At 54.8% G+C, this 22,889-nt stretch overlaps 1 protein-coding gene across 1 annotated transcript; it reads right to left on the minus strand.

The window, feature by feature from the left end:
* Window positions 1-702: 702 nt before the first annotated feature.
* SLC37A2 (solute carrier family 37 member 2) lies at window positions 703-22,555 on the minus strand. The gene is made up of 18 exons (XM_016204277.2): window positions 22,497-22,555; window positions 9,817-9,898; window positions 9,258-9,351; window positions 9,061-9,139; window positions 7,351-7,486; window positions 6,844-6,920; window positions 5,886-6,052; window positions 5,319-5,356; window positions 4,893-5,045; window positions 4,512-4,602; window positions 3,056-3,118; window positions 2,625-2,710; window positions 2,041-2,089; window positions 1,794-1,867; window positions 1,463-1,541; window positions 1,249-1,346; window positions 911-975; window positions 703-733 (listed from the first exon to the last, which is right to left on the minus strand). Exons 1-18 carry the CDS (start codon window positions 22,553-22,555, stop codon window positions 703-705), a joined length of 1,521 nt encoding a protein of 506 aa, XP_016059763.2.
* Between the last annotated feature and the right edge of the window lie 334 nt (window positions 22,556-22,889).

The following is a 22,889-nucleotide window of genomic DNA, read 5'->3' on the forward strand; positions in this document are numbered from 1 at the left end:
GGGCACAGCACACGCCCTAACTGCCTCCCGCTCTCAGTGTTTCGCCCCTGAACCTGGGTGACGCCTCCCCTAAAGGAAAGTGTTCCCCCAAGTGTGCTGGTTACCATGACCCACATTTACCACCCAGGCCAGGCCCTCAGCTCTGCCAGCTTCTCGTTAGCAAGAGCCCGCTGCTCGGAGGGGAGCAGAAAGGCCAGGAGAGCCCTCAGCACCAGGGAGCCCAGCCTCTCGCCAGCCCGCTCAGCCACCAGCCTCCGCACAGCCTCCGCACCCGCCACCGCTGGGTAACAGCCGGCACAGCAGCCGCTCACCGGCACTCATGCGATTTTGTCCCGGAGACTTTGATTCGTAACTGCTTTTTCTGCACCCCACAGGCAGAGGGCCCAGAGACCTTGGTTTCTGAACTTGAGGAGCCCTTGCAGCTCAGAGTGTGAGTTCAGAGGGGAAACTATTTCCCTGGACTCTGCCCCCTCTGTCCGGGGGGTCATCCGAAGCCCTACTGCTCTCCCAGAGAGGAGACTGCCGACCGTGGTGGCAGCTCAGGCCTCTTAGGAACCCTTCCCAAGCACTGGACCCCGAGAAGGAAGTGAAAGTTGGAAAAATCACTGGAGGAGGAAGGATTTGCATGCAGGATCCACTCTGCTGGCACATTAGTCACAGACTTGAAAATACTCACAAAAGTCATGGGACTTGAGGAAACTACTACCGCGTGGGGGTTAAGGCCAGAGAAGAGCTATGGAGACACATGGGACAACAGAGGCAGGTTAGTGGGGCTGGGGCAGGGCGGGTGTTCACGGGACACATCCAGGGCTGCGCTGGAGCTGGGCTCAGGCTGGGTGCAGAGCACCTGAGCACAGGCTTTGTTGGAGCTGAGGTGGGAGGTGGGGCTCCAGCTCTCCCGAGGACTCACCCCGTGCCTTGGCTCAGGTGTGACTTCCAGGCCCGGATCTCTTTGTACACCAGCCGGCAGAGGAGCTGTGGGGAGTTGGCGGCACAGAGGGAAGGAGAACAACGTCAGTCTGGAGCATGTGTCCAGTCCTGCGTCCAGTAGTGGGCTGGCAGGAGGCAAGGGGCTGGGCACACAGCTTCACTCAGCAGGGGTCACCCGTGGGAGGTGACGTGGTTCTTAGCAAAGGGCTGTTTGTTGTCCAAGAGCCCCTAGGGGACAATGTTCTGGACCTTTAGGGTTCTGGCCTGGCAGGACAAGATACCCCGCAATGTCCATCTGTGTACCCCAAGAACTCTCACCAAGCAGGCCAGGATGTCAGCAGAGATGAGCATGTAGAAGACGTTGTTCCAGCCGGTGGGGGAGATGAGCCCAGCCAGCAGAGGCCCCAGAGCTGCGCCTGTGGAGCACAGTGTCAGAGCAGGGCTCCCACTAAGGGACCCAGGCCCAGGCCAAGGAGTGTGCCAGAGATAAGGCTCAGCGCACAAATGCCAGGAGCCAAAGCTAGTCACAAACCTATGGAGCCTGTGCCGTCGATGATGGCTGTGACGGTGGACAGGGCCTTTGCATTGCCCTTCAGGCTCTTGTGAGTCCCCTGGGGAGAGAGAGCAGAGTGAGGGCCTAACCAAGAGGCAGCACTGAGCGCAGGGGCTGAAGGGGCGCTGGCCTGGGGACAGGTGACATTGGGGCTTGGAACTGAGGGGGAGGGAGTATTCTGAAGGACTTTGAGGATCTCAGCTGTGCAGGCCAGGAAAGGAGGAAAGGGCTGTGGGGAATGGACCAGGAGACAGAGGCGCTGACCAAGGCCCCGAAGGGATCCCCGGTTTCGGGGAGGTGCCCCACTTACCAGGTCAGCCGAGACAGCCGTAGTGATGAGCGCGTAAGGACCATTGACCAGGGCCCCGCAGACAATCAGCATCACTGGGGTGGTAACAAAGATAGCCCAGTTAGAGGTGAGGGGCTACAGCCAGCCCCATCCCCAAAGCAGGTGAGACCCCTGACATCAGGCTGAGAACCTCTGCTTCCCTGTGCCCCCCGCCAATGCCTCCAAGGCAGTGCCTTCCTCTGGCCTGGCAGGACTGGCAGCATCTCACCTATGGAGCTGGCAATCCCATTCTGGCCAAAGTGGTTGTACAGGAACAACTGAGAAAGGGAGAGGCAGAGTCACGCCCAGGCTTCCCACGGGCCACCTACGCTAGACTGGAGCCTGGAAGTCTGGACGACCCTATGCTGCCCGAGATCCGAAAGGTCACCTCACTCCTTTTCCTTCTACACCCAGACCTTGCGGTCTTTAAATGTCCCAAGGAGGGTTGTGTGTGAGATGCAGTAATTTATAGTTTCCTGAAAGTCTTCTTTCATATCTAACCTCAATCTCCTGTCCTTTCCTTGATCAAGAAGTTTATCAGGCCCAGCCGGCATGGCTCGGTGGTTGAGCATCAACCTATGAACCAGGAGGTCATGGTTTGTTTCCCAGTCAGGGCACATGCCCAGTTGTGGGTTCTACCCCTAGCAAGGCCAAATAGTCATTAATCCCTTTCTGAAACTCTCAGTCTGGATCTCTTTCCTGTGCACAGGGATGTTCACACATGCATGTGCATCAGTACCCAGGTGCACACCCAGCTCAGCAGCCACACACAGGTACATATGCAAATGCACTCTTCCCTGAGGTTATACATACCATGGGGGCAGCCAAGATCAGCATGACACAGCAGGTGGTGGCCCTGCCATTGGTGTAGTCAGAGATGAGCCCCGCCAGGATGCCACCTGGAACACAAACCAGCTTGCTCACTGCTGCCCAGCACATGACCACAGCTCCTCACCCACATGGTACCCCCCAAGCTTGGTCCCATCACTTCCCAACACTGGCTTGGGTCTGGGCATCCAGAGCCAGCAGAATGCCTCCCTCTGAAATCCTCCCAGTACCCACTGCTCACGGGAAGACCAAACACAAGGGCTATCTTTCTTAGGGCCACCTAGCTGGGCAAGAGCCCTATTTTTCTCTGATGCCACCTGCCCAGGTCATATTCCATGGGACCTGTCCCTTCTTCCTGCACCCCCACAGGAGGAGAGGGGAATGCAGTGCAGAGGTGAAGCAGGTCAGGGCCTCACCTGTGATGCCACCGACATCGAAGAGTGTAGACAGGTCTCCTGCCTCTTTGGCACTAAAGTGAGCTGTGGAGAACAGCCATGTGGTCAGATCTGAGGGCTCAGGGTGAATATCCCAGAGCACCAGCCAGAAAGACCAGAGACCAATCCAGGCCCCGGCCCCTTTTCCAAAGGGAGTAGTGAGAACCACGGGGGGGGGGGGGGGGGTGACGGGCCAAAGTGAGCTTACAACAGTTTGTAACCCCAATCCTGCCCTGCCTTCATCCCCTACAGAATGGTCTTGACCTCTCAGACTAGCCCTCCCCTGGAAGCGCTGGGATCTGGTCAGGAAGCTCTGTCTCCCTGGCCACCTTCAGTGGGATAAACCTCTCACTGAGCCTCAGCCCAACCAACGATTCCTGCTCTGCTCCTGAGAGGCAGGCCAGAACCAGGGGGCTTCACATCCATCTGCTATCTCTGCTAAGAAACGGCCAGGAAGGAGGCTCACAGGGAAGCGAGGACCTCAGGTCCTAGGCCTTGCCCTAGTGTTAAAGAAGGAATATCTAGGTGCTTGAGCTGTAGCCCAGCCCTCCAGGTTGACTCAGACTCTGAAGCCAGCACCAAGGCCACAAAACAAAGAGTCTGCGTGTCCACGACGCTGCCTGAGGCTCCACCTCGATTTTTGCAAGAGGCCCCTCAGATAAGAGCTGTGGGGCAAGTTATAGCTTGAAACTTGGCCCTAATCCCCAGGGCGTCCTGTCTAGAGTAAGCACAGGCAACCTTGGCCTCGGCCCTCCTGCGGGGCGTGGAGGGAACAGAGCAGCCTGCGTGAGGGGCCTTGGCCTTGGCTCTGGGGCTCCGGGACTGGGGCAGGGGTCTGCTTCTTGATGGAGTAGCCACCTGACCTATGAAATAGCAAAGACCCAGGCCAGGCAGACATAAGCATCCTTTTCAGCCACAAAAGTGACAGTCAGGAGATGGGCAGTGCAGCCGACCCAGCTCAGGGCAGAAGCCCATGAGGGTCCTGGCAGCCCCTTGGGAGAATACAGTGTCCACCGCCAGGCTACAAGCAGCGGGGGCGGCTCACCAGGCATCTTCCTCAGGTTGGGAGAAGCTCAGGGTGCTCCGGGAGGCCTTCACAAGGCAGGCCTTTCCTACACCCTCCGACCCCACCCGTCTATGAGCCAAGCAGCCTGGAGCTGGGTTGCTCCTACCCTGCAGGATGGAGAAGTCAGGGAGAATTACGGGGCAGGGCTTCGAGTTCCTAACCCCAACCCAGCTCCAAGTGGGGACAGGAGGCTGGAACCAGGGCCTTAGGGGCAGCATGCAAGGTTCAGCTTTGCATTTAAAAACGAAAACCTCCCTTTGCCCTGCGAGGGGCTCAGCAGAGACCCTTCCTCTATCCTGGAGTCACATGCACCACGTCCTAGGTTTCCTCTCGGACCAGAGGCCTCCCTCACCTCTCCTCCCCGGTACGCACCCACATTGAAGATGTAGAGAGGCAGCCAGTACAGGAAGGTATAGCTGACCAGCTTGGCAAAGAGCAGGCACAGAGAGAACTCGATCACGCCCTGCGAGCGTAGCAGAGGGCAGGATGAGACGAGTGCAGCCCCAAGGGGCGCTGCGCACCACCCAGCACCCTCCGCCCCCACTCAAAGCACCTCAAGCCACACTCGCTCTCAGTAAAGGCAGTGTGCCCGCTGCTCCAGTGCTGCGTGGGGACAGCCTCCCGTTACCTACCCTGGGCACCTCCTGTGAAGAAATTCTGGAAACCACAGATCACCCTGAGCACCCCCCTCCCCTGATATCCTACAGAAAGATCCAGAGAGCCTCTCTGGCCCCCATTTCCCCAGCTTCTCACCGGGATCATGAGCGCCCCCCAGAAGCTGATGGCAGCAGGCTGAGCGCTCGGCTCCTTGGAGCAGCCGGCACCGGTCTCTGGGCTGCTCTCTTGGTGACAGTAAGGGTTGTTCCCGGGGTCTTCGGGGCTGTTCTGCTTCTCCTCTGGCTCACCCTGAATGAGATGAGACCTTGCTGTGGGCACATCCACGTGCCCCCTCGTGCCAGCTGGAGGGATAACCCACATGAGAGGCTGGGGCTCCGAAGCTGGAAGAGGTGTGTGTCCCCCTTGGGACTAGACTAACCTCCTGCAGGCCCCGGGGGACTCAACCCAAGGCCTGACATGGGGCCTGTGAGGTAACTGTGGGCTCAGAGCTTCCTCCTTGGACCCCCCAGTGCTGCCTGGGGTGGAGTGGGAGGGAGGGAGCGGCTGTGGGCTCACACTCACGTGGTGCTGAGGGGTGCTGCAGTCCACATCTTCTGGATCTGAAACAAAAACCTTCTCAGAAGCTCTCTTCAGACCAGGCCCTCCCCTTGCACTGGGACTAGTCCCCACCTCCAAAGTGGCCACACGAGGGAACTGGAACCGGGCTCTGGGGACCACCTTCTAGGCCTGGCTCTCCTAACACCCATCTTGTCACTGCTGCCTCCTGGACTTCCGTTCTCTGCCTACAAAGTGGCCCTGCTACCTGGCGTAGCTGACTCACGCTGTTAGGGAAGGGGGATGAGAACAGTGACTGTGGGAGTGCCCTGTCACCCCACCTTCCCCTTTTAGACCTCAGGCTGAGCCAGCATCTGCAAGCACTGACTAGGGGCCAGGCATTCTAACTACCTGTGTCACCAAAGCTTCGACAGCCCTGGGACGTGGATGCTGTTAGTCCTATTTACAAATGAGGAAACTGAGGCTCAGAGAGGTTGCTTGTCCCAAGTCCCACACCTGGTCCTTCAGCTCCATGACCCTCCAGCTGCCTTCTCCCAGAACCATGGGCCCTGTGGGGAGGGAAGGTCCACTCACACTCAATGAGAAAGAGGAAGGTGACGATGCCCATGGCAGCGGTGATGACGCCTGGGACCACGAAGGACAGGCCCCAGTGCCCGCTCACCCAGATGCCAGCGATCAGGGAGCCCAGAATATTGCCCACAGATGTGTGGGAATTCCAGATGCCCATGATGAGCCCCCGCCTGGAGGGAGGGAGGAAAGGAAGACAAGGAGGGGAGGGGAGAAGAGCAGAAAAGATGAAAAGGGAAGCACAGTGTTCATCTCAGCTGCCCTGGCTAAGTACAGAAAGCTGGCTGCCTACCGCCTCTGTGCCAGGGAAAAGGGAGAGGGGTGGCTGGGATCAAACAAGGGACAGCCAGTCCTGCAGTCCCTGAGCCAGCAAGCAGGGCTTCCCAATGGCGTGCTCGCTGTCCTGAGGGGTCAGGCCCCCACCCTTCTCTTCTCCCTTTCCTGACAGCTGCACTGGTCCTCAACCCCAGGGGACATTGGCAATGTCTGGAGAGTTTTGACTGTCACCGCTGGGGGCGCTAGCGGCACCTAGTGGGCGGATGCTGCTAAGCATCTAGATGCACAGCTGGCCCTCACAGGAAGGAATCGTCCAGCCCCAAATGTCAATAGTACCAAGTTGAGAAGTCCTGCTCTAAAGCAACTTTCTTTGTACAAAAGCCAGTTCAAGAAAAAATGATGCAGTTTTACAGGCTTCATTTTTGCCTTCGGGAGAAATGGAAATTCATCTATTATGAGGAAATGCATAATTAAGTTTGCTGTTTTATGGGTAAAAACCTTATCAATGAAAAATCAATGCTGCTTTTGTCACTAAAATGTTTATCTCACTCAGCATATAAAAGTGAGCAAAATGGAGGCAAGTTTCTAATCTTTTACCCTGAAATTATATCAGGGGACCAGGAGTGACCTCTTCACTACCGGAGCCCTATCAGGGAACCTCCTGCTCACACTCTTTTGTCACACTCACCTCCCCTTCCCAAACCAGTTGCCCACGCAGGTCACAACCGAGGGCCAGCCTGTGGTCTGGACCAGCCCATTGCAGATCTGCAGGGAGAGAGCAGGCAGGTAGGACAGGCCCGGATGTGCTGCCAACTTCCTGCTCTGACCCATCCCGGACTGGGGAGGTTCAATATCATGGGTGGGGGGGTCCCCCACAGACCACACTACAAAAGTCCTCTTCCTTCACACACACACACACACCCTAATGCCCTTGGGCCCAAGGTCCTTTACTGCAGAGACCCAGCCTCTCAGGCATCTTAGTGGCCTCGGGGTGGTGCTCAGTGCAGACTTACTGAGCTAGCAAATGAGTGGCCTTGGGAGGTGGGAAGTCACGGACCCTGTGCAGCCTAACACAGGAGAGGTGGCCTGGGCAGGAGGTGTGAGGGCCTAACTCAGCCATGACCTGGGGGCCGCTGAGGACTAGATTCTTTCTGTGATGGAAACAGACCCCCAAGAGTAAGCTGCAGGCTCATACCTGAATGAGCACAAAGTACCAGAGTAGGTGGATGTCCCAGAAATACCCCAGGCCAAAGAGCGAGGTGAAAAGGCCGCTGAGCAGCATTCCAGCTGAAAGGTAGTAACGAAGGGGGAGCCGCTCCCCAAAAATCCCACTGGAGAAGAGAGAGTTAGATTTGTGGTTAACCCCACTATCTGTGCTCCTCAGTTCTGCCCCCATTTCTTCCCCAACACCCCACTGGGGCGACTCCTGCCAAGGTGACCACTAGTGATCGCTATATCGCCACAGCCAGGGACACCCTCAGTCCTCCACTGGCAGGGCTTCTCTGCTTTATCTGAAGGTGCTAACCACACTCCTAGAGATCTCTCCCTGGCCTGCTTGATGTGACCACTGTGGGCCTCAGCCCCTCCCCTTGGCTGACCTCGCCTCCTCATTGATTTTCTCTGGGAGCAGCCTCTTGCAGCACTTTAGTGGTTTTACCTACCACCAAGCGCATGTCCTCAGCCTGCTCTCTGCCCTAGAGCTCCAGGACCACACCCCGGTGCCCTGGCCACCCTGGCTCGGAGACCCCCAAACACTCAAAGCTCAGCCCTAGAGAACTGAACTCCTCTTCCCCCTTCCCCTACCCAGCCCCTTGTCCAGTGCCCTCCTCGGAGTGAATGGCACCACCGTGCTTGGCCACTGAAGCCAGAAACCACGGAGCTGCCTCAGTTTCCTGCCCAGACCCGCCCATCCTACTCTTAACGAGCCTCCAGCATGTCATCTCCTCTCCATTGCTATTGCTACTCTTCTAACTCCAGGGCTCCTCTAAGCCCAGCTGGGCTGCCACCCATCTGCTGCTCCGCAGGCCTCGCCTCCAGTCTTGCCCTCCCTTAACCCACCTCCCGCCCGCTCGGAGGGACTGTCTGAAACGTAAGTCTAAACGCAGCCCCTGATTGAAACCCTCCCATGCTCCCCTGTGCCCATGGCCTGGCGCACGGGACCTCATTTAGCAGCCCATCTCTTGTTTCAACTCTCTTCAGACTTCACACTCCGGGAAACCCGCTGCTAATCCCCACCCACCCCCAGATCCTGCCGTGTCACATCCTTACTTTTCTCATGCTAGTCCTTCTGCCTCGCCTCTTCTCTGCCCCAAGCCCAACTGCATGCATGGGTGCAAATATTACCTCCTGCAAGAAGCCTTCCCTGATCCTTCTTCTCTTACCCCAACCTGGACTAAGTGACCACCCTGAGCCCCAGGAGCACCCTGGAGCCACCTGTCACTGAGCCACACCACACTGTTCTGTAACTTGCTGCTGCTGATCCCTCAGGCTGTGAGCTTGCTGAAAGGGGTGCCTGCCTGCCTCCTGGTGACAAGCACCATGTCTGCTGTGCTAATTTAGGCCAGGATGGGACAGGGTTTCCTGGCCGTTTCTGCTTCCAGCGCCACCCTGGAAGGGCCCCGGTCCAGAACAAACCCTATTCCAGCCCCACCATGGACACAGCCACCTGAGTGCAATATCAGGAGTGTCAGAAAGGCTTTCCAGGAAAAGAGCTACTAAAAGGGGAGCAGACTCAGTGACCACACACTGAAATGAGAATGGCTGTGGGCTGCTGGCTCATGCAGGAGTCTCAGTCTCATTTCCACCTGGGAGCTCTCAGCTTTTTCACTCTGACCCCGCTGCCCCTGGTTATAGCAGGGAGTCAGCAGCTCGGGCCCACCGGGCTCTGGCTCTGCCTCTGCCTTACCTGATAAACATGCCGATGGCATAGGCCACCAGGAAGGCATTGTCCACGGCCCCCAGCAACTCCTTGTAGTTGTCCTGATCTGAAAGCAGATGGGAGAGACAGAAAGCTCGCTGCTTGGCTGCTCCTCCCTGCAAGAAGGACAACCCCATCCTGGGGAGGGGAAGGGGGAGTAGCGAAATAATTTGCCCCATTCTTACCAAACGGAGGCCAGCTGCACCACGTGGTGTCATTGGGGCTGTGGGTGTCATTGGGAGGCTGGATTATCCCTGAACAGTTCTGGTGCAGTCGGCTCTGGACAGACAATGGGACACATAGGTCAGGGATCCTGAAGCCACTTAGCCCAGAGAAGGGCAAGCAACCTCCCTCCCCAGCCACACCAGTGCCACTGCCTCCCCACCAGACTCTGCTCCTTCCTAGGGCACCTCTTCCTGCAGGGACTGGCTACAGGGACAGGGGGCCCCATCGGACCCTCAGTGAAGGCAGAACCCAAGGAGCCGGGGGGCCTTGCTCTCTCAGTGCACCCACAGCCACCAACACTGCTGTCTCGGTGAATAAACTCAAGAGGAGCACCTAGGGACAGTCCCCGGAAAAGAAGAGCTGCTAGAAGTGGGAGCCGGCCAGGCGACGGAGCAGGCTCAGTGATCATGGTGAGAGGGTGAGGATGGTCATGGGCCGAGTTCCAGACTGTTCTCCTAGTGTGTATTTCTGCCGGACCCGGACGCTCCTGCACTCTTCTCTAGCACCAGGCCAGCTCACCTTTACAACACTGATGGGCTTCCTGGACATGTGGTAGCAGGTGTAGATTAAGAAGGTGAGCAGCAGGATGAAGCCCCGGTACCTGCAGGAAAAGTGGGCATCTGGGTTAGCAGGAAGATCAGACTCAGTATCCCGCCTGTGCCCACTCCGGCAGCCCCAGGGCTTCCGCACCAACTCTCTACCTCCAGGCTCCCCTCCAGACACAAGTGCCCTGGGCAGAGGCCACGGGGAGGGTAGGAACGGATGCCCAGAGGCCAAGGTGCTCAGGGAGCCGTGTCTCCCTCGTCCCAGCTTCTGAGTCCTTCCAACAGAGCTGGACCAGCACCCTAGATAACACAAATGTATGCCTCCTGCTCTTGTCACCTCCGTCACCTCTGCGTTCATCTGGCCTCACGGAGGTCAGGGTGCCTGAGTGGATGCGTGTGTGAGAGACATGGGGTCAGGGAGCTAAAATTGTTTTATAAATACCAGAAATGAGGGGAGCAGTTGGGAGGCCGATGGGAGAGGAGGGTCTGTCTTCACAGTGAGCTCAATACTCCTCTTAGGCTCAGAACACAGCAGAACTGGCACCCGCTGCGGCCCCCTGCTGGAGCTGAGCCCAGGCCACAGCTGGAAACGTGGCACCAGCGGGAAAGCTGCTGACAGACCCCTGTCCTTTCTGGTCCCAGTCTCACCCGTCCCACTGGACAGCAGGGTCATTCTTTCCATCTGTGGCTCACACGTCACATGCGCCCTCTCCCACCCCCCCCACCCCACTTCTCACCCCATACACAGGTCTGGGATGGAAAGAACAGTTCAGCTGGACACCGATAAAGTTTCCATGCAGCCCGGCTGTTCCCCTCCTGCTGAGGGCCTGGGGAAGGGCCTCGGTGCCCCCTGAGTCACTGTCTGCTTCCCCAGCAGAGATCAGCTGAGCAGAGTCAGCAGCTGCGAGTCAGGAAACACACGGAAAATGGGCTTCAAATGGTCCCCCCGCCCAGGAGAAAGGGCCAGGCATTCAGAAAGCCCCAAAGCCCCGGTCCATTAAAGATCTCGTGGAGGAGGGGGGAGGGGGAGAAGAAGGGTAGGAGGGACCCCAAAGCCCTTGGCACCCCTCAGCTAGATGAAACTAAGGGGCTGGACACTGCGGCTCCATCTGCCCTTTCTGGAATCTGCCTCCAAAATCCATACTCACTTCCTCCAAATGTGTCACGAAGGGGAATTTCAGGAACCTGAACTGAGGTTGGGCTACCAGGCCCTTCTCTACGCACCCTTGGATTTGAGCTTCCTGCTGGGTTCTCTGTCTCCACCCTCCATTCTGTTGAGAACAAAGTTCCCACTGTCTAGCCTGGATGTCACCTTCCCCTACAAGCTGGCCCCTCTGGCTACCAGCTCACAAGGGTGTGTGGGTTCTCTAGGGACGAGTTCTCAGGGAACCTGGGGTTACTGTAAGGTGACTGCCACAGTGACTGACATCAGCAAGTTTGGTGGCAGCAATGTTTTCCAGGTCCCACCAACAATTGGCATATGGCTCATGACTCCTAGTCAGGGACTTGAGATCTGAGGGCATTTAAAGAGGGTGCCCTGCTTCAGAGGGCAATGGATGGAAGAAAAGTACAGCCTTCCAGGTGACTTGGACCCAGGGGCCTGCCAGGGAGGCCGCCTGGTCTGGGGAAAAGCTGAAAGCTTTGAGTCAGGCCTCTAATTTACTGTGTAACAAGTGCAAGTTCCTAAAGCTTTTTGCCCTGGTTTCCTCAATTGCACATGAATAATAAGCCCATGTATCTCAAATGTAACTCTCACCCTGGTCCCTAGGTCCCTGCTGTGTCACCGTTGAGACCCCTGGCTGCCACATGGATGCAGCCACTGATCATGATGACAAATCACATCTTCTCTGGGTCTGAAAGGTCCCCGAGGCCCCGGCTCTGACTGTTCTCCCGTGACAGGCCCAGCAGTGAGGCCTTTGCCGGCTACAGAGCCCAGTACAGCCTGGGAAGCTGGGCTGCAACTCAGCAGACACCGGAGCCCTCTGAGGAGCTGCTCAGAGCCAACAAGGGCTCAAAAGTCTAGCTTGGTGGCCAGCCACCCTTTCCCCCCACCCCACTCCCACCACCACGCTGATTCCACCCCAGTGCCAGGACCTGCCCGCCTAGCCAGGACACAGAGCACCTCCCTTGACTTTTCCCACCTGTGTCCCTGGTGTCCCTTTTTCTCTGCTCCAGGCACTTTTCATCTGGACTCCTTTCCCAACCCTGGGGGAGGGGCTGGGCCACAGCAGCAGACACAATGATGCCGACCCCTGACATCTGATTCTCTCGGGCAGAAGCGAGACTCTCTCCCACCCACATCCATACGTGCACCTACCACGTGCCAGGCACTGCATAGAGATCCAGCAATAAGGGAAAGAAATAGTAACAGAGATATCTGCCCTCGGGTGCTCACAGGGCAGTGGGGAGACGGACGGACAGAATTGGGACGGCCATGAACGACAAGGAAGCACATGGAGGGACACCGAGGCCAGCTGGAGTGGGAGCAGTGTCAGGAAAGGATCCTAGAGGCGAGGCTTTAGCTGAATCTTCAAAACAAGCAGGGGAGGCCAGGTCAACCAGAGCCGGGCAAGGAGTAGGTCCAGGGACAGGGAACTGGTTTGCAAAAGCAGAGAGCGTGAAATGACACTACCTGTTTGGGGAACTCGGCGTGGGTCAGGATATGTGGAAGGTGGGGCTGAGCCAAGCTGGGAAGGAGGCAGAGGACAGGTCATGTGGGGCCTTGGGTGCCAAGTTGTAGAGGTGACAGTGATGGGAAGTCATTGAAGGCGCTGGCATTTTCTAGATCACAGAGGTCTCACTATTTTGGGGAGCCAGTGACAGGCTTCCTCATTGCCTTTTCCATTCTGCCGACCCTTCCCTGGCACATGGCTCCACCACGGGGGATCCTAAGTGCTACATTTCAGGGAGTTTGTATTATAGTAGAAATGAGCAAGGACTTGGGGCTCAAGCAAAACCTGGTTTCACTCCTCACACCCATTTGCTCATCTGAAAAGCAGAGCTCATCGCCTTCCTCATAGGGCTAGTGACAGGTTAGTGAGATGATGCCCAGTGGGACAGCTCCTAGTATTTTAAATTTTCAGATGAGAAAGAAGAGCTGGAGGGGTGAGTGGAGGCGAGGCTGGGACCACACTCTCTGGGTGGTGAGTTCCAGGCCCTGGATTCACTAGAAGGTGGGGATCTGGAGGCCAGGATGCCCCCTCCTCCCACTCACCCAGGATTCACACCTGGGCTAGCTGAACTGCCAGTGCCCTCACCTTGCCCGGGGCAGGTCCAGTGCCTACCGGGAGCAGACTCGGGCCTGCTGGGCCTGCCCACGTGCTCCCTTGGGAGCGGACATGGAAGCTCAGCAGAGGTCCACGCTGGCACCTGACTGGCAGAATTTCAGCCCTAGAGGAGGCAGGAGGCCTTCCACTGAGCTGTGATGCCGGACCTGGCACCGGCCTCCTCTGGGACTTCTTGCCTGAGCCCAGCGTGACGGAGGGGTGAGCTCAGCGTGACACAGGGGTGAGCTCAGGCTCACAGCTGGCTGCGCAGAGTGCGCTTGGAGCCAGGCCTCCTCTTAGCTCAACCCTCTTTCCATTCCACTTTGGCAGCTATTCTGAGAAAAAGGCCAAGGTGCCACAGTTCAAAGGGGACTGGGGACACCTGTCAGGTTAAGGGCTGGGCTGAGCTGAGGCCTAAGCTGCCGCACTCAGCAATTCGCAGGCAAGACAGCAGAGCGCCCGCAGCAAGTAGAACCACAGGTTTCACTTCTCTTCTCACAGCCCCGCCTGCAGAACAGAGGCCCTGGAAGGAGCAGGGGCAAAAACACACAGCTGGGCTTCGCCTAAGTGCCCCAGGGTGGCTGCGAGGGCAAGGGACAGCAGCCCAGGTGCTGGGTCAGGCTGGCCTGGCGCAAAGGCCAAGGACCAAGGAAGTGTGGTGAGGTCACCAGACTGCTGCAGGAGGGCCCGGCTGCCCCACGCCCCTAGGTCCTTGTTAGCAACAAGCAGCACTTTTTACACTTGGTCTTCGCCAAAGGCCGAGAGGCAATGAAGGAGCAGCACTTTCCAGGGTTCCACCTGCCCGTACCCAGCGCTGGTTACTGAGTAATCGGGCCTAATAGAGAGGCGGACACTTATGTCAAAGATCAGCTGACAGTCCAACGTATTTTTTCGAGGGAGCATGATTATGGTTTATAGACCGTGTGAAGACTTTGCACTAAGCATGCTTCTGAGATAGGAACAAAGAACAATTTGTCACAAAGCAGCAACAGATAAAAAACAGAAAACAAAGGACCTACCACCCAAAGGACCCACCACCTCTACAAGAGAAAACAAGAGGCAGCCGAGCAGAGGGACGTCGACCTTAGGAGATGGCCACCCAGTCGGTCATCCCCGGGCCCTGCACCCCCTTCCTTGCTTTGCATCCACATTGCTGACAATCCCCACCCCCATGTCAGGCCAGTGGGGACTGACACTCCCTCGGCAATCAAGCCCCACCACTCCCTGCCTTAACCCAGGGCTGCTACTAGATGTCTATGGCTTCTAACTTCGCCACGTGACAGGTGGAGCAGGCTGTGGCTGCAGGTGAACTTGGCACGTGCCTGAGAAAATAGACTTGGTGGCCTATCCGTGGATGTGCCTGTTCTAAGACTCTGCACATCTGAAAAGGGTAGAGTGCCGGGAACAATAAGAACCAGGCCAGTGGTGACAGTGCTACCACTCCACCCCCTGCCAAATCCTCCACCGCCACTGGGAGACTTCATGGTGGGGAAAGGACAGCCTGGGACAGGCACCACAGGGCAGGGTCCTGAGCCAGGCCTTCCGTGTACAGGATGGAACAAGGACAGTCCAGGTCTGGGAGGGCCTCTGAGCACTGAGGACATGACGCCCTCGGGGGGCAGAGCGCCAGCCCGAGGAATCCTCTACTTGCTACCCTGCCTCCAGCGGGGACGCGCTTGCTCAGAGAGATCGAGCTGACTCGGGGCTTGGCCTCAAGACCCTTCCCACAGGAGGGAGCCACTGGCTGGGGGCCGCAAGGAGCCCAGGACCTCACAGAATGAATGAGCAGACAACATCATTATCTTTTTTAGGAAAGGAGACAGAGATTGTTTTGCTTAGAGAAGGAAGCTAAGTAGGGGGACCCTGCACATTCAGGCAGAATGCAAGTGGGATAACCGGGAAAGATGGGAGAGTTGGTGGGGTTTGGAAGGGGGGGTCATTCTTCTAAAGAAAGGCCGTGCGGACAGCACAGAGGGACACGTGGTGACGACGGCGGAGCTCTGTCCTGCTGAGGCGCGTAGGATGACGGCCTCCTCTTGGGATTCTGCGGAGGCCTAGCCCAGGCCTCACCCTCACCCATGTCTCCTGAGCATGAAGGATCCAGGGACGAGTATGAGCCAGAGGCCAAAGCGAGAGCGGGAACACTACCCACCCCTCTCCACCCCCAACCCCACTCGGGGATAATCAGATCGCCGGCCAGCAAGGGCTCAGGGACGCTACCTCTCCTGCGTGTATTGGGGTCTATTGTGAGGGTCAGCTCCACGCCCACCTCAGTGCTCACTTCTACAGCTCGACTGGAAGAGATAAGGCCTTGGCCCACCATGCAGACCATCCCCAAGCACTGGCTGCTTTCGAGGCCAGCCCTTGAATCCTGAAGGGGCCCCACCCAAGCCGGGAGGGAAAGAGGAAACTGAGGGTGGAAGAGGAAGCAGAAGCGCTGGGGGAGAGGGCGCAGTCACACTGTGGCGGGGGGACCGCAGGGTCACGCGCTCTGCGGATCAGCCCTGACCCTGAGAGCCTGGAGGCTGCGAGGGTGCTTGCTTAGCCCTCCAGGCTCTGCTCCAGGACCTCTCCTTTCTTCTCAGAGCATCCTTTCACTCCCCTAGCTCGTTTTAAGGAGCCCTCTCTGCTATGCTTGCCCAGGACCTCTTTGAAGTTACCAGGAAAATAAGACAAAGGAAAGCTCTCTTGGTGGCACTGGGGCCCCTGACTTGAGTCATCGCAGAACAGGGAAAAGAGCATTAGGCTGAGACCAAAAGAGGTTGAGCCTTCACTTCTGGTTCTGCCGCTTACTGTGACCTTGGGCAACGTGTTCAACCTCTCTAAGCCTCAGTTTGATCTTCTTTTAAATAAGATAACAGTAAACTCCTGCCACAGGAGACTGTTATAAGGCTTAAACAAGGCCCCATGGATCGGCACTGGGAGCCCTCAGCAAACCCTCAGGGCAGAGCCATCATCCCAGCAGCAGCCACCAGCCAGCCTTGGCCCATCCAGCTCACGTGGGAAATTCAGATTCGGAGAAAATAGCCAGGGGGGAGTCCATGGCTCCTCTTCCCTGCCTCCCCTCCCCCAGGCCCCATAAGCACAGCCCAGGCATCTCTCTGGCAAGATGCCCATGCTGCCAGCTGCCCATAGACATGTCCATGCAGACGCTGACCCAGAAGGCAGGGCACTGACCAGGCCCAGGGCTTGGGAGGCCTCGGAAAGGCCATGAACTAGCTACCCACCCCATCCCAACCCAGAGGGTCTGACCAGAGGAGGAGGGGCAGAGGTCCGAAGTCTGACTTCTGCTTGCACACTTGTGCTGCCTGCCTGTCAGCCGCATCTCCAGGGACTGGAGACGCTCCTTCGGCCCCGTGTGCACCTGTAGCCGAAGCTACACGTCACTGTCTTGAATAGACAAATGACACCTTCACTTCCAGGTTTTTACTCCGCACCCTCTGCTAATAGTACCTCCAGCTCCACAAGTTACATCCCACCTTTTCCTCCTAACGAGGGGGATCCCTCCCTCCAGGGAAACTCACAGGCTCCTAGCAATTGCCAAGACTAACTGGAAGCTAGGCACTGGGCTAAGCGCTTTAAATGACTTCTCATTTACTCCCACCAAAACCCTGTGATACAGATACACTGTTATTTCCATCGTATAGACCAGGACCTGGAGCCTGAGAGAGATCAAGTGATCTAAGGCCAAATGGCCACGTGATCTTTCCCCTTCCACACTCTCAGCAGGAGGCCAGCTTGAGCAGCAGGCTCCCCCGGATTCAAATCCAGTTCAGCCATTTACGGGCTGTGCAATGCTGGACAAAACACAGCTTCTCTGTGCCTCAGTACATCCATGTCAGGTGGGGAGGCTTTGCAGTGAACCACAACTAAACAATGCCTGACACATAATAAGAGAAGCAAATGGAATAAGTCTTTAATTAGTGTCTAGTCTGTGCTCAACATGGGCCTGTCACTGACCTAACAACTTTAGGCACCGCACCTCCTCTACTCACACCTTCCAAGGTAGGCATTAGTGTCCCCACTTTAGAGACGGGGGATGATCCAAGGGTCAGGCCCAACCCGCCCTCTCTGTGCCCAGGCATCTAGCTACGTCTGCTTTCTCCACTCACTGAAAGCCCTCCCTGGGGACACGTGGAAGCAGTACCTCTGATAACAAGAGTGCACACCCTCTCTCCGGCCTGGCCCTTCGCTCTGAGAAGGCAGGACCATGCCTTACCCAGCTTTGTAGGCCTCCAGTCTCAACAGAACAATATGCCTGCAGTAGGAACTATATTAGTTCTCAGCATTTGGTTGGAGTCCAAACCTCCATTCATGAGCGCCCTTCATTAGCCACGGGGGGGGGGAGTCAACAATGGCCACATGCCACGTTTATTCTCTAGAACCCACCTTCTCCTGGTGGGGAAACTGAGGCTCAGAAAAGCTAACTGCACGAGGCCTACAGTGGCAAAATGATTCCGGGCCAGATCTGCCTTCATCTGGGAGATGCTGGCCAGCAGCGGTCGGACGTGAGTGGCTGTAGAAGCTGTGCCATGTGTCTCTGAGCCCTTCTAAAGTGCTGGTGTGGGACAGGCCGCTTGTAATCAGCCACCCTCCCCGAATCCTCACTCCCCCCCACCGGACATTTTCTCTAAAATATAAGTTACTTTGGTTAAAGGGTACTATTAGTATCTATGAATGAGACGCTATTAGGAACAATAGTGGTAGAGAGGCACCGTTTGCATACATGGTGACGAGATGTGTTTATGTTTATTAAGAAGAAAACAGAAAAGTTTTATCCTAAGTAAAACGACTGGTTGTTCCAGAATAAGAAAGAGGACCGTGAAGAACAGATACGTGTGAAGGTTTGTGGACAGGGAATTTGATTGGCCTTGGATACAATAAGTGCAGACACTGAGTTTAAAAGAAGCAATTCAGTGTGTTAGGGATTCTGTCGAAGCTGGCTCAGTTTTTATTTTATTCATATTATTTTTGGAAAGAGGCTGTGGTTCCTTTAGTATCAAATATCATGTCAATGCAAAAGTGGAATTTGGTTTTTCTCTGTTAAAATCACATTTTCTTGAATATCAGTTATTGGCCTGCTCTTAATGAGAGGTTATAAAATGTTATTTTTTATCCCCTGTGTCATCTGCCTAGATAGCACAAATTCTGTGTCTGACCGGAATACTTTTCTATACTTATTAAAACAAAGAAATCCCTCTTAGGAAAGATCTGTTTCTTTACGATGTTACCTTCTTTGCTTATTTTTAAATGTAATATGATCACTTTCAGATGGGTGGAGGCGGACTGATTCTTAGCACTCACGATAAGCATCCAAGTCTCCAACCCTTTTGACTTTGTCTTCCCCAAAACAAATCCTAAATGCAAAGTCAAATAAAACATTCAGGATATCTTTTTCACTTAAAACTATCTTTGAGAGGGCCCCTGGGAAATCACAAAGATTTGTTCTTTCACCCTTTAAAAAGAGAGAGGCTACAAACAATTAGGTTTATTTAATATGTTATTCACCAATTGCATGGAAATAATTGTGCAATCAGAAGAGATAGTCAACCTTTTCTAGGTTAAATTTTAAAAGGTAAATGTTATTAACTATTTCAGAAATTGTATGCTGTGTGAGAAGTTTCTACAGACTTCTCAGTGCCCTCTCTGGTCCATGATCTGTTTCTATGGATGAGCATCCTGGTGCTACTTTATCTGATAACAGTATAGTGTTACCAGTCATGTTTTTGGTTAGATTTAAAATGTTACCTGGGCTGCAACCTCACTTCTTTGAGTCTAACATCTTCCATCTAAGAGAGTGGTTTTCACCAGGGGACATACATCAGACTTTCCTATGGAGTTTTGTTAAAATACAGATGTTTAGAACTTACTCCAGACTTACTGAGTCTGTTCAGTTGATATTCTTGGTATATCCTTGGTATATTATGTAAATTATGTCTCCAGATTTTATTTATTTTTTGCTAATGCTCACCCGAGGATATTTCTCCATTGATTTTTTTTTTTTTTTTTTTTTTTTTAGAGAGAGTAGAAGGGATGGAGGAGGGAGAGAGAGAGAGAGAGAGAAACACTGATGTGAGGAAGACACATTGGTTGCCTCCCGAACACACCCCAACCAAGGCTGGGGATCGAACCTGCAACCCAGGTATGTGCCCTTGACTGAGAATTGACCCCCTGAGCCTTGCATACACGGGCTTAGGCTCTAGCCACTGAGCAACACCATCCAGGGCTGTGTCGGGATTTTTATGTCTCAAGATTTTTTCCTCTATAAAAAGTATGTTCATCCATTTTTTATAAATCATATTATTCTCACTGTCTTCTTTGAAATTAGCCTCTTTATGTTTTTAGCCATGTCTAGATTTTGGGGGGGACGGGGGGATTGGCTTTATTTTGTTCTGCATACTTCAGGAACAACCAAATTTCCTTGTCAGCTGCATTTTTCTTGCCATGAATTCTCATCAGATCGTTCACTTTTGAAACTTATCAGCAATAAGTTAATCTGCTCCTCCGTAGGTCTCTGTCACCTACGCATAGTTTTCGTTGATCTCTGATGCTTCCTAAAGGCCCTGCCATCAGCTCCAGGCCGAAGGTCTTGTCTTTAACAACCCAGAGCCACCCCAGAGAAGCGCTGTACCAGAAACTCGCTCTCGGACGCGGGCTTCTCCTGATGGCATCGCTTAGACATCTTTAAGGACATACCAGGGAGGTCGCTAACCCCACTCAGCCGAACGGGATGCAACCGCACAGGCCCGAACGCACTGGCCAGGGATGCTCGCTGCCTGCATTTGGGATGCCTCTGACCTTGCTCTAGGGCTCTACTTTCTGGATATATAAGGCTGCCCTTTCTCTTCTCTTCTTTTTTTTTTTTTAATATATCTTTATTGATTTCAGAGAGAGGAAGGGAGAGGGAGATAGAGAGAAACATCAATGATGAGAGTCACTGATCAGCTGCCTCCTGCACACCCCCGACTGGGGATCCAGCCTGCAACCCGGGCATGTGCCCTGACCAGGACTCGAACCCCGATCGCCTGGATCCTAGGTCGATGCTCAACCTCTGAGCCATGCCTGGCCGGGCCCTTTCTCTTCTTAAGCTGTCTGTAACCCATAACAACTTCATACACTCTTTTTGCGAACTGACATGAAACCTTTATAAGTCTTATTTTCCTACCCACTTCCCCATACCAGGATTCATAAGCTTTTGTTGAGTCTTCTTGCTGTTCCTAGCAATATGGTTATTTTCAAAAGTTCAATAAGAACCTGTCCTATTTTTATAAGCCAGGACATAATTAGAAAAATTGGTTATGCAACCAAGGCCTTCCCTGGAATGTCGTAATTGAGGAAGCTCAATTAATTAGATATAATCAGCCCTTTTTAAGGAATTAAGGTTGACCCGATTGAGCCAACACTAATAAAACCCTGGTGAGAAAACTGGCTTGCTGTTTTCCTTTGTATGCAAATAAGGAAGGGCACTCCCTGTCCTGCCCAGGGACCTTAGGATATTTGGGGGACCTCAAGAAGGGAGGAGTTTGCCCAAATTTATAGGTACAGTAGGTAAAACCTAGTGGACAGAGTTTCTTGGCTTAGCTTCTTAATTTCAGAACAGTAAATAATAACAAGCTTTTAAAAGTCCAATCTAAGATTCCTTATAAAAAATTCCAGCAAAGCAAGCTTCACGAGGCTTATATTACAAATTATCACTCTTGCTACACCTACATCATAAGATCAGATTTAATGAGACAAACTTTACTTTATGATCAAGAATGATCTTTCTTTTCGACTCTTTTTGATCAGAGCAGGGGAGATGGCAGAAGAAAATTTCGTTTCACTGGAAAACTGTGCATTGCCTAGAGGACTCCTCTTCGGGTTATCCGATTGTGGCATCTCATTGACCACAGGCTATATTTTTACAGAGCTTCAAAAGGGCACAAAACTAAATCATACAAAATATGTCTACAAACTGATAGTTTCAATAGTCTTCCCTCCCAACCTGTGGGAAAAAAGTTTTGCCTCAATATTTCTGATTTAGAGATGGGCATGTTCTTTGGATTCTTTTTTTTTTTTTTTAATTGTAGTAAAATATATATAACAGTTCAGTGACATTAACTCCATATTGTTGTACAACATCACCTCCACCCATCTCCAGGACCCTTCCATATTCCCAAACTGAAGCTCTGTCCCATTAAACCCTAGCTCCCCAGTAACCCCTCCCTAGGTTTTCTTTTTCCTGGAGTATAACGTCTTCCGATTCCCTCATTATGAGTAAAATAATATCTTTAACACATGTTCATTTGTATATTCTCATGAGAGTCAGGTTTCATCTTTTTCTGAAAAATATCTTTTAACAGTCCCAAGCTCAAAAGGGGGCCAAATAAGTCATGTACCTGAGTGGAGGAGGCTGGAAGTAATGACTGTCACCAACAGGAAAGCGCCCAGGGTGACCAACCAGCCCAGGGCCCAAGGGGTCGGGAATGTGGGGTGTTACATTTTAAAACTAGACGGAGTTGGTCACCTTAACAGCACCTGCACTGTCTACAGGGGACTCCTTTAAGTCCTATTAATGCCATTTGGGAGTTTAGGCCCCAAATATTGTTTCATCTGTTTTTCAAGAGAAGCCAACAATCTGGCTGATGGCGTTAAATTTTATAATTTGTAAATGGTGGCAACTAACACAATATTTTTAAAAAACACACCCTGCAGACCATGCAAACTGCTCCAGTGGGTGGCCTCCGGTGGGGGGGGGGTGAGCTGAAAGCTCTGTGTCACACGCGCGCGCACACACACGCTCAAACACACACCAACGCGCCCGTGCACGCACAGCCCGCGGGCGCACACGCACAGGAGGGGCTCCCTTGGTCGGGAGGAGAGCTGCTGTGCGAGTGGCTCCCCATCGCCGGGTTGACTCCCCAGCTGAGGCGCTGCCTGCTCCCCAGTAAGTCCCTCAGGGCCCGGAGCCCCGCAAGGCAGGCCCCCAGGACCCCCGAGTCTGCCCTTTGCGTTATCCAAGGGCAAAAAGAGACCAAAAGGGACACTCCACAACTCCAAAGGCCGCTTTGCAGCAACTCCACCCCCCCAGCCTTGGTTCCCTGGCCCGCAAGTGCAGGTTTCCCATTTGCTCAAGGATATGAAAGTGAGGGGCTCTGAAGCTCCGCCCCGGGGTTTGGGGTGTGAGTGTTTGGTGTGTGTGTGTGTGTGTGTGTGTGTGTGTGTGTGTGTGTGTGTGTGTGCGCGCTCGCGCGCCAGCCATTCATTTTCACCTTCCTGCCGGCGCCTCGGTTGGAACCTGGGCTCAAGCGCTTGGAAACCGCCCTCGGCGCGGCCGGTCCCCGGTCCCCACGCTCCCCCCGCGGAAGGGAAGCTGCCCGGGCGGCGCCTCCCTCCCCAGCGTGCTCACCAGCTGTCCCTGGAGAAGGCGCGGAGGAACCAGATGCCCGGAGCCAAGGAGGACCGCATCCTGCCAGCCGGTGCCCGACGGAGGCGGCGAGGTGCACGCAGCCGGGCGCAGGGCGCAGGGCGCAGGGCGGTGCGTCCCGGAGGCGGCAGCTGGGTTTAAATGCCCCGCCGGCCGGCCCGCCCCGGCCCCGGGCCGCGGGCCTGGAGCCCCCGCCCACTGGCACCTGACTGCCCTCGAGGTCGGGTCCAGTGCAAAGCGACTGCCCATCCTCCGGCGGGCCCGCCAGCACCCGGCTGTCGCCCGCTCCGCCTCGGGCTGGGGACCCGCAGCGCGCGGCGCTTCTGGGGCGGCTCCGCGCTCAACCCCCGGCAGGGAACCGAAAGTCACAGCCCA

The sequence above is a fragment of the Miniopterus natalensis genome, chromosome 20 (genome assembly GCF_054644295.1).
Source record: "Miniopterus natalensis isolate mMinNat1 chromosome 20, mMinNat1.hap1, whole genome shotgun sequence".
NCBI classification, from domain to species: Eukaryota; Metazoa; Chordata; class Mammalia; order Chiroptera; family Miniopteridae; genus Miniopterus; species Miniopterus natalensis.